The 12178-nt window shown below is 37.4% G+C and overlaps 1 protein-coding gene across 5 annotated transcripts in view; it reads left to right on the forward strand.

Annotated features, from left to right (window-relative positions):
* Positions 1-7892, forward strand: part of ATP2B1 (ATPase plasma membrane Ca2+ transporting 1) — a 124068-nt gene extending 116176 nt beyond the window's left edge. For 4 of the 5 annotated variants that reach the window (XM_044228993.1, XM_044228997.1, XM_044228994.1 and 1 more), the window contains one exon: positions 4592-7892. In XM_044228993.1, the coding sequence (XP_044084928.1) occupies positions 4592-4903 (312 nt within the window). In that variant the 3' untranslated portion in view covers positions 4904-7892. The remainder of the gene's footprint in view (positions 1-4591) is intronic. The other variant, XM_044228998.1, reaches the window with a different exon arrangement.
* The last annotated feature ends 4286 nt before the right edge of the window (positions 7893-12178 follow it).

A 12178-nucleotide genomic window follows, 5' to 3' on the forward strand; every position in this document is an offset into this window, starting at 1 on the left:
GATCTGTCAGAACCAAGGAAGTATATTTTTAAAGCTAAAAATGAATCTAACATTTTTGACTTTTCATCTTGTTTAGTTGGCAAAGTTAAGTTGGTACCATGAAGAAATGATCTCAGTATATGGCCCGTTGTTTGCCTTCTTAGCCTAAATTTTGTGGCCGTGCTTTGAATTTACTTATTTATTTACTTACGTATTTGTTTTTGAGACGGGGTCCCTGTGTAAGCTTCAAAATTCTTTGGTTTTTAATGGGGTTTTTTTTTATCTATATTATCAGTTTAATTTAAAATTACATCCTAGATAAGAAATGTTCTATTAAGTTTTCCAAGGAAGTAGAGAAAGTATACCATTGATTGATTCTTAAATCCCATGACATGTCATAATTTCTGTTAATTGACTAGAATAATACATTTTCTTTCAGGTTTTCAGTAAAGGGCAAATTCCCCAAAAGCCTTCTAACCTCTTGTCATCCTCACTGTGCACGGTAGATTCTCATAATATTGGAGGCACTAACGATACAGAGCCCACCCCGTCATTCAGCCCATACCTGAAATCTGCTGGAATACTTGTGCTTAATCTTGTATTTGGGCAGAGCCCCGTCTTTTCCATCTGGTCCTCTGCCAGTTAAGGACTAGGAAACATGAGAAAGCTGGAGAGAGGGTAAACTGAAGAAGAAAGCAGTGCTGTTCTAAGGAGGACAGTTTACTCGTTGCCTGTTTGTTCACTGATTGCATAAGCAATCTTCATTGGTCATTTCTGACAGTGTTATAAAACAGGCAGAACAGGAACTGTGTCCCATTTTGCAGGTGTGAAAACTGACTTGGAAGTTTAAATGACTGGTCCATAGCTAATAAGCAGAGGCAGCATGATGTAGAGCAAAGAGTAATCAAGTACTCCTAAGGACAAAGAGACTCTGTTCAGCTGGGCAGGATGTTCCGTTTACATACGTGGACAGATAGGAATCTTTCTTTTGAAAATTACCCTGCTTCTGCGCCTGACCTAAATGAAATGGTGTATGTAAATTGCCTGGCATGATGCCTAGGACAGCTGATGTCAGGTATATCCCTCCCTCCCTGTATCTATGGATCTCCCATCGTTCCTGGCTCTTGAGGGTTTATTACCATTCATCCTTTCATCTCCTACTATTAATTAATGTCTCTGTGGTTGCAATGTGTAAACACGTACAGAAGGCCTACCGTATGTCAGAACTGCGCTAGAAGCCCCAGACTTCGCATTCTCGTATAGGAAACAAGCAAGTAGTTGAGGATTTCTACATGGTAATGAAACATGGAATTTTACAATAGAGTCCTTAACCCACTTTGGGAAATCAGGAAAAAGTACCCAAAGGAAGTAACCCAAGCTGACCTTCGATAAAAGTTGACCAGTTGAGGAAAGCAGGCCTCAGTGACAGGTACTAAAAGTAATAAAATGTCAGGTGTTGGCGAGACTGGAGTGGAAAGCAGGGATAGGGCTTCTCTGTGTATCCTATAAGAAGGATGCAAAATGAGACTTTGTCCTGAAAGACCCCCCTCAGAATTTTATTTTTGAAAAATTTCTAAGTGACAGACAAGTAGAAAGATGCATACCTGAATGCCCTTCACCTGGATTTACCACTTAATCGCTTATGATGTCTGCTTTATCTGTCTCTATATATTTATACTTACATTAGTGTATACATGTTTTCTGTACCTTGAAAGTAAGTGACAAATATCCTGACATTTCCGTCTCTTAATCCTTCATGTACCTCCTAAAACTAAGTCTCCTATATAATCATACTGTATTATCACATCCAAGAAATTTAACATTGGTATCTTTCTGTTGTGTGCAGTCCCTATTTGGATTTCTCCATTTACCCCCAAAATGTCTTCTATTAGAGCGATTTTGATCCTTTTTCTCTGTATGTATGTATGTATGTTTTGACATTGATTTTTTTGAAGAAACCAGGCCAGTTGTCTCATCCGGCATTATGGATCTAATTGTTTCCTCATGATTACTTCGTCTTAGACTTCCTAGACAGATGTATCTCGTGGGTGCTGTGTATTCATTTTTATTTCAGCAACATCTTGGATAATTGACTCTTCCTTTGGAGGTTGTCACATGACCTTAGGTATGCTCTCTTTACTGTATTTCTGTATAATTGTGTTCCAGACTTTACATTAACTGTCAGATCCACCGAAGGCCCCTCCTGACTCAGAATCTGCAGTTTAACAAGATCCCCAGGTGCTTCGCATGCACATTAAAGTGTGACAAGCCCTGGCGTGACATTGATACTTGTGCACTAACACGGTTTTAAGTTTGTACTTGTATTAACTCACTAATGACTCTCCCGTAACAACCCTGTAAGGTAGGTACCACTGTTACTTCCCATTTTATAGTTGAGGAAATCGGTTTGTCCAGGGTTCCTCGGCTGGCAGGTAGCAGAGCTGGACTTCACACCCAGACCTTTAACCTCTGTCTTCCTCGCTTCACCATGCTACACTCTTCCTAGAGCTAAGTGAGCAAGAAGTAAAGCAGCCTCCAGCAGGCAGGGCTTGGTAAATGCAGGAAGATAGCTTTGAGGAGAGATATTTTATTAATCAGTTTTAATCAGAACTGAGCATATGTTGTGTTGCACATGGTAGAATTCCCTTCTTCTTAAGGCTGAACAATATTTCCTTGCACTTAGGGACACCTGGGTGTGGCTCAGTCGGTTAAGCATCTGCCTTCAGCTCAGGTTGTGATCCCCAGGGTCCTGAGATCGAGTCCCACATCAGCCTCCATGCTCATGCTCAGCGGGAAATCTGCTGCTTCCCCTGTGCCGTTCCCCCTGCTTGTGCGCTTGCTCGCTCACTCTCTGATAAATAAATAAAATTTTTTTAAAAATTCCTTGTATGCACATACGCCACATTTTCCTTACCTGTTCATCTCTCAGTTGACACTTAACATTTCCATATCTTGGCTATTTATAATGCTGCAGGGAATAAAGGAGTGCACGTTATCTCTTCAAGATCCTGATTTTATTCCTGTGGATACATTCCCAAAAGTGGGAATCTAAAATAGTGAAACTCCTAGAAATGGAGAGTAGAATGGTGGTTAGGGGTAGAGAGAAATGTGGAAATGTTTATGGCGGGGTACCCAGTTTCAGTTCATGCAAAGACCCGTAAGTTCTAGAGATGTAATGTATCTCATGCTGACTCTAGGTAACAATACTGTACTTAACATACCTGTAGTGTGCTAAGAGGACAGAATCCTAATTATTCTTACCACATACACACAAATGGTGACAATGTATGGTGATGGATTATGTTAATTAGCTTGAGTGTCGTGATAATTTCAGTGTGTATATGTATATCAAATCTTCAACTTGTACATCTTAGACATATACAATTAAAGAAGTGGGCCTAAATAAATGTTACCATTTAAAAAATAAATAAATGTTACCATTAAAAAAAATACATTCAAATATCATTTGAAGAAATTTGTTAATTTTTTCATCACCATTGTCTTAGAGAGGTTCCGATGCGATGGTCTTTTTTCTGGAATACCAGTATTCGTGATTTCTCTTAACCTTATGATAAATGATGTCTTCATTACTAAACAAGATTCATTAGAATCCGTGCAAAAGCAAACACTGTGTTTGAATTGATACCGAGTAGATACTCAGTTCTTTGGATTTTGTCCCCTTTTTTGTTTTGAAAGTCTGTATGACACTAGGTTAATGAGACCTGATGTCAGTGTGTACAGCACTGTTTTTGCGTTAATTGCCCATTAACCTCTCGTCCTCTGTACAGCAAACTTTTGTATGGGAGGGCGAGTTATTGGGCTGTATGTGTATGGGCAAAAATACCAAAAAACCTTGTGTTTTTGTGAGATTGTTGACAGAACAACAGCAGGGGAGTTGGACTTTTTGTTTTAAATCTGTTCTTCTCAGTGAACTCTAGTATATAAAGTGATTTAAGTTTTGATGTATTACAGAGAAAAACACTAATGCTTTATAAACAAATGGCATATACTCAAATATTTATAGCTGTTTAATGGCATTTTATAGATACTTACTTGGGTTTTGTCTTTTTTTATTTGGTAATTAAGGGAATAGTGGGGTAGATGTGAGTTCATTGTGGCATTCAGCTTATATTTGCTTGGCTTTTTCATAGTTGGTGACACCCTAATTCCTAGCATGATGAATAGTAACCCTCTGTGCTTGACTTTGTTTAACTTATTTGAATTGTTTTCAAGACTTACTTTTTTTTTTTATTTTAAAAATCAGCTAAAGCTTGTGTATGATGAAGTTTCTGTTTTGTTTGTTTGTTTTTGTTTTCGTAGGGAAGAAAGTCCTATAAAATGGCTATTAAATTTTTAGCCAGTGACAATGAGATTTTCTCAGTATTACTTTGAATTCTATAACTCTTAATTCTTAGCGTATGTGGTTTTGTTGTTCTGTAGTGTCCTACTAAAATATTCATTTTTTTTACAGTGTATTGCAAGTTCCACTGCATTACATGCAAATATGATTCACTCATACCTAGCTGTTTGTGGATTCAGACTCATAAATGAGCCACTTTTAAATTAAGCGAATAGTATCCTGACATCTTTCTGTGTTTTCTGATGTTTACAGATTCGAGTGGTGAATGCATTTCGTAGTTCTTTATATGAAGGGTTAGAAAAACCGGAATCAAGAAGTTCGATTCACAACTTTATGACACATCCTGAGTTTAGGATAGAAGATTCAGAGCCTCATATCCCCCTTATCGATGACACTGATGCCGAAGATGACGCTCCTACAAAACGTAACTCCAGTCCTCCACCCTCTCCCAACAAAAATAACAATGCTGTTGACAGCGGGATTCACCTTACAATAGAAATGAACAAGTCTGCTACCTCTTCATCCCCAGGAAGCCCACTACATAGTTTGGAAACATCGCTCTGATTGTAAGCCGAATGTTAACACACTAGCTGCATTGTAAAGAAACAAATTGAAACTGGGTCTTTTCACATATTGTGATGGACAAGATCGTATTCTTGTCTTTGGACTTCAACAGAAGACACACTTGTACGAATGTAGATTTATTTTTTTAAAAAAAAAAAAAGCAAAGCTTTCTGCCAGACTGAGGGTGCTTTTTGGGGGGTGGGAGAAACGAACTGACAGATAAACAGTAACAGCGTATGCTGCTGACCTGTGGATCATCAGTAGTACCCAAGAGTGGTCCTGACCAGTGTATTAGCAGACCTTTAGTTTATTTCAGTCCTTGATGGGAGAGGGGGAGGAGCACAGCTGGGCAAGCAAGCAAAGAGCCCTGGATCATTGAATTGATACTTTAATTTCTGCTGTTGGCTGTTAATAATTTCGATTATTTATGTTTATAAATGATACAGATCTGTTTACAAGGTTTGTAGATACTTTTTTTGTTCCTGTTCATAGATGGGAAGCTTCCTTATAACTGATGCAGAGAAAAATTAGTCCTTCAAATACTGCTGTATTTTCAGGAAAACAAAAAAAGGGGTGTTTCTATTGAAACTGTACTAAATTTTTGCCTACAATTTACCTTGTTAAATACTGTAGATAAATTGCTAAGACTCATAGCCAAATAGATAACACTAATGCTTTGTTTAAAAAAAAACCAAAAAAAAAAAAAAAACAAAACAAAACAAAAAAAAACATGAGCAGTGGTGTTTAATGAAGTTACGGCATCTGTCCTAATTAGTTTCTTAAATACATTTACTACTTAATGGTTTTGAAACAACTGTTTAATTTTTAAAATTTTTGAAAACTTGCTAATAACCTTTGTTCAGAATTTAGTAGACTGTTTAATGTGGGACATCAACTACATAATGAAAGATGCTTGAAATGCTTTTGTTATTTCAGGCAAATCAAATTAAATCAAACTATCAAACTACAAGAGAACCTTAGTCCTTTTTGTTTTTGTCTAAACATGTTAGCTCAGTGATGTCTTGGTGAACTGTGAGTGAACTGTATTGATTTTTTCTAATAAATCCTTAGAAACCTTCATACAGCATGAGGGCTGTTGGCATTTTGAAAAAGGTTAACAGGTAGAAGCATACATGTTTTCCTTTTGTTTTTGAAACTTGTTTGTAAACATAAATATACCCTTTTATTAAATAAATACATGGCAATTTTTTAAAAAGAAAAAAGAAATTTCAGCTTGTTTACTTAATTCTGCATATATGGTGCATCAGTCTATTCTCTTTAACCACAATTGGAATAAATTTCAAGATGGTAACAGCCCCATGAAATACCACTTTAATTCCCCTGGTGGTAAATCTAATAGAATCACATTAAGAAAATCATTGCAATTTCACTGTTTGACATACTCTTCATAGAATTTGGTTTATCTAAAATAGTCTCATGGTCTAAAAATAATAATAATAATAATCACCATTATCGTTGATACATCTATTTTAATTTGTAAGTGGCCAAATAACAAATTAGGTAAAATGAGATTATATGGAATGGTGGAAACGGTCCTAAAATATGTATATTTAGATGTAATAATTCACCATGTGCTTTCGGAATGCCCATCTCTAAGCCAATTGGGTTATTTAAGTCTTTGTTTCTTTCTTTCGTCAAACTTCTCCCCCTTTTTTGCCTCTGTCTTTACCTTTTAGGAACTGGCATTGTGTTAGGGCCCAGATTTCACCAGGAATACGGTCCTCAGGCTGACATAAAGTTTATGAGGACTACGACATCTGAGCATGCTGACTGAGCAAAGAAATGTTTAGTTGATGGTGCTTGGTATTTTTGGTGGGCGGGGGAAAATCTGTTTCTCTCCATCAGTGCTTTGCAGTAATCCTCTGCAAGTCTTAGAAACACATTGGCTCTGCCAGTAGTTTGTAATTGTACATTTATTCATCAGGTATCTGTAGCAAACTATACTGTAAAAAGAGGTAGCATGATATGCTGGAACGCATACGGGACTATAGGAGTCGCCACCTGGCTTCTGGTCTCGGTTTTGCCATTAACGTGCTGCATGACCTTGGGAAAATCATTTACCCGAAATGAGGGTGGTGGACTAGACTATCTTGAAGAACCCTTTCAACTCTAGAAATTGACCCTAGCAACTGGAGAAGCCTGCAAGGCATAGGGAATAGAGAAAAGGGAAATGTTTTCAGTTTTATTTTTTATTTTGGTGATGCTTAAATATGAATGTAATTTCCAAAAGATTTAGACGTGCATGTGCTTTGGAGGATTTGTATTGAGCTTTTACAGTATTCATTTTTCAACTCAAGGCAATGGCTTTTTACACCAACTCTAATCCATAAACGGGTCTTACGACATCCATGAAATAGTAGCAAGACATGCTTAGTGTGTATTTCTCCCTTTGAGACACTGTTAATTTCTACCAGAAATTTCCAGAGCATTATGTAAGTAGAAAAAAATGCAAGCAAGCTGTTAAAGATCTTGGATCCCATTATATAGTATGTATAGCTGAAATCAGCATCTGTAATTCAATCACTTTTTCTCTTTTATCCTCTAACCAAAAAATTGTTTAATTTTGCATCCCAAATGTTTTTAATCTTTGTATATTTTTTAAAAATCCTTTTCTCCTCATCATTGCCTTTTTTGTGGTTGTAAATAGACTTACTTGCACTTTGAAGATGAGTTACTCCTTGTCATCTTACAAATATGTGATATGGTAATTTTCATAACAGATGTCAGTTTTGAACCAAGAAATGGTGATTTGTTTATAAGAAAAAAAAAACTGGCTTCATTTCTGTGAAATTGCTCTTTGAAAATTTCTTTTTACACGTGTAAGCCAACTGAGATACCGTGATGGTGTTGATTTCTTTCGATGATGCTTACCATCTATTTTAGCCACTGAGCCTTTTATTATTTGTCTATTTGTAAAGTTTATTTGTCTTAACTCATTTAATAAATATACTGTTTATCTGTTTCTGAATGGGGACTGAACTTTTTGAATATTGAAATTGATCAGAACATCATATTTTGGAATTACTTTTTTCTACTTGAAATTTTAAAAATCAGGTGGACGACAATTCTATAATGTACTTGAAATGTTATGGCTGTATTATAATGAATCGGTGTCCTTAATATGCATGATCTTGCCCCTAGACCTAAAGTGGGTATATTGTCGTCACTTTCTTACCCATAGTCTTTGATCTGTACAGCAACCCTAGATCATTTCTACAGTCTTCTGAGCATGTAATGTTTTGGTCTTAGAAGAGATTCGTTTTTCACAATAATTGTTAAAGCTGCTTCTTTTTTTTTTTTTTTCTTCATTAAATGATCCAGACCTGTCAATAGCAATTATCTGAACTCTGTGGTAACAAAATTAATCAAATTACCCTTAGTTGGTTTTTATAATAAATTATTAACATAAATTAGTAATTTTGTTGAAATACTGACTGAATTTAAGTGATTATGAATACCATATTTTTCCACTTAGCTAAAGTTATTAGTAAATTATCAAGTCTGTGTAAATACCACATATATGACATGAGAGATGTTTTCCATTTCATCAAGTGGAGTTTATATATGTATTATGTATTAGGATTAAATTTTGAATGAAGCTCCCTTTGTAAAATGAACTGCATAAGAGTTTCTGTAAGACTTTGCTCATTGCCATTTTTCTTTCCCCATGTGTTTAGAGAACTGTCCTACGCAGCTCTGCTTTCTTCCAACCTCTACCACCGTCCAGACTGTTTCCCAAACCCTGTATCAACCTTTATGTTTTCAAAACACGGTGTTGCCTCCATATACCAAAAATAAAAAAGATTCTTTTATTAGCATAATTAATGCCACCTAACTAAAAGTAATCTTTGAAACATTCTTGAAAGATAATCTTTCTTATAAAGAATAATCATTTTAATAATACCATAAAGAGTGCTTCATGCAGGAAGGGAAGCTTTGATTGTATTCCTGTATTTCTCTCATCAGTACGTGTCAAAAAGGAAATTGTCTTTATCCTTATAATGTAATTTCCTTCTCACCAGACTGATAATTTTGTACCTTAGACTCTCCATTGGGTGTTTACGTTCGTGTTTTTTGTCTTAACTACTTTAACATTTTCCCTTTTTGTTAGAAAAAGACTTCAGCCTACCGATGTTACACTAAATGTAGGCATAGCTAATCTGTATTCTCTGAATTCAAAGTATATCATTATTGAGTTGTATAATATTAATAGTTCCAAACTGGAAATTAAAGTAAGAAATGTGCATATATTCTTATACAGTCTTTGACACAGCTTTCTTAACCACTATATCCTAGGAAAACTGGTTCCAGAATCAGTAACCCAAGTCCCATTGTGGGTTTCCTGCAGGAAGATCCTGAGATTCTCTTAATTTAAGGCAAAGTTGCAAGGACCGCATACTATCCAACATTAAGTATAAGTACTGATACTTTCCTTAGGCGCTAAGAGGAATATTGTCACAATAAATTACTATTTACAAATTACTGGATACATGCTAAGCGCTTTGTGGAGATTATGCAAATAGCCCCGTGTGCTGCTGCTGCCATTTTCTGTACAGGGAAACAGGCTTAAGGAGTTTAAATAGCTTGCTCTGTCTGGGTCCCAAGACAGAGTTCAGGAGCCCAGGCTGGTAGCTGAGTCCCAAGACAGACCTCAAGAGCCCAGGCTGGTAGCTACTGGTCTTTTCTTCAGTCTGAGCCCCTCGCCATCTTGAGTCCGGGCCCTGTACCTGAAAATCTCTGCTTGCTTTTAAGCCTACTTCATTGTGCTTTTCTGATAGCAAATGCTTCAGAGAGAATCTGAAGAATCTTCGTGAGCTTCTTGGAGGACAGCTCAACCAGAGACTGAGGCAGAGGGTCCCCGACTAAACTGTGTAACCCAGGCTTTTCTGAGACCTCCTGCACCTGAAGTGCCTCTGTTACACTCACTAGAAGGGTGTTTTTACTAGCATACTTGATTAGAGAATTCTGTGGTTCATTAGTCTTAGAATAGATATATATTTATTCTAAGTTCCGTAGATAACCTATTAATTTAACAGGCTGTTACTTTATTTCCTAAATTAGAATGAAAATCAATTTATCACAGGATATAATCTGCATTTTTCTTGAAATCTGTGAAAGAATAGGACCTACCTAGTTTTGCGTTTTTTGAAAAACTAGTTTGTCCTTTTTAAATGTGCAGTAAAAATTGCAGCCAGTATTTCACTACCATTTTAGTACAGTTTTACATCAATGATGTTTATGGTTTATGAATAGTCAACTGCCTCCCTTAGAGTCTTAAAAAGGAGATGCTTGCTGACTTGTATAATCTTTAAGGTAAAATGTACCTTAGTGAATGAAGATGAAGTCTATTAAAGCAATCTTTCTCTTTAAGACTACTTTTGAGATCATAAATATTTAGTCTAAGTCATACTTTCACGAATAGCTTGAGAATGAGTGTGAAAAAGTAAGAATGAGACCTTAGGGAGAACTGTGATATCTGAGGCTAGCAATTCAAGTGAAAATGATTTATCTAGTATTTGAACTCTTTCAACCAGTAAGCCTGCTCCTTCCTTTCGCTTCACACCTCTGAGAAGGGTAAATGTGTACCAACTAAAATTTTTAATCTTTCACTTTCTCGCTGCTACAGACTTCGACTGGGTAGTAATAGTTCACAACCTCAGAAGTGTGATGGGACAAGGGGGAACAGTAACAGGTGTAGCCACACCAAGTTTCTAGAGTCTGAAGACTCCTACAAACGCTACCTTAGGGTCCCCCTTTCTCCTGTACTCAAAATTACCGAACTGCCAACTGCTTTCATGCCTTTTACTTGCCATCCCTTGACCCCCATTGATTCATTCAACAAATACTTGATACCTGGCCTGGGGAATTCATACTGTTCTGGACTTAGGAGAACCAAGCACTGTCCTCCTTCTCAGGGGGTGTACGTTCCAGTAAGATGGAGACCTCGGTCACCTGGTGGAGGGGACGGTGCTATGTTATCTATTTAGTTATTTTGTGTGGTCAGGGAGGTTCTCAGATAAGGTGACTTTTCAGCAGAGGCATGATAGAAGTGAAGGAGCCCGCTGCTTGGTTGTCTGAAAGAGTCCAGAGAGAGGTTCCTGTAAATAATGCTTAGCAAGTTTGAGGGACATAAGGAGGCTATTGTAGTTGGGAGAACGTGAACCAGACAAGCTTAGAGACCTAATGGGAGACTTTGCTTAACTCTGGCTTTTATGCTGAGTGAAACGGGAAGCCAGTGGAGGACTTTGAACAGAGCAGCAACATAATCTGACCTCTGAAAGGATCATGGGCTGCTCTGGAGAGACCGAGAAATTGGAAGTTAGGAAACCAGTTAGGAAGCTAACCTTTTCTGACTCATTTCATTACAATTTAGTTTCTTCTGCTTTCTCAGTAACCCTTTTTTAAAGAGCCTTTGGACCCCTTTATCTGTTTTAACTTCATGCTAGTCCTGCTCTTTGAGATGACACAAGACTGACATTTTTATAGTCAACCCTGAAAAACCTACCTACTCTCATTTGCTTCAGGCTATATGCAGTTTCCCACCGGGATCACTAGCCTCTGTGTTTGCTCTGTGTTACTCAGCAACATGGTCCCAAACAGAAGATGGCCATTTGTCAGCTGTGGGTCTCCAGGATTATAGTTGGCACTCTAAATTTTCCTTACTTTTAGAAGGTCTTTATACCGCCTAACTTCTTTACACTAATCGGTATGATTGCTGGTCTCGTGATTTCCTTCATCACCTTCCAGTCTTTGAGCTAATACCCTTCACTCATTCCATCCTAACCAAGGCACTCAAGCTGGCCCCCTCTTTCCTGTTCTGTCATTGTGGTTTGCCTCCTGGCGTTTCACTACCTTGGTACCCAGATCCGAATCACCATTAACTTCCCATCTGTCCGTAGTTGTCAGAGGGCTCACAGACCCGCTGGTGGCTGAAATCCACACGCATTTCCCGGCTTTCCTCACTGATGTTCAGACCTTTAATTTGTCTCTCGTTCTCTTCAGGGTCATTCTTCATTGCATTTATTCTAACCTTTGCATTTTTCTCAGAACCAGGATTCACAAGCTGGTTTGTCTGACTCTGTCAAACACACCTTTTCCATTCTACCTCTCACAGTCAGTCCTGTGGGGTTTCTTCACATATTTTATAGGGGACGCCTGCCTGTCCTAGTGCTTTTCTTGCTGGTTTTGGGTCCCAAAGAACAAGAGATTACATCTATCTGCACTAAACTATTGCCTTAGCCCCTATTTGACTAA

The sequence above is a fragment of the Neovison vison genome, chromosome 12 (genome assembly GCF_020171115.1).
Source record: "Neovison vison isolate M4711 chromosome 12, ASM_NN_V1, whole genome shotgun sequence".
NCBI classification, from domain to species: domain Eukaryota; kingdom Metazoa; phylum Chordata; class Mammalia; order Carnivora; family Mustelidae; genus Neogale; species Neogale vison.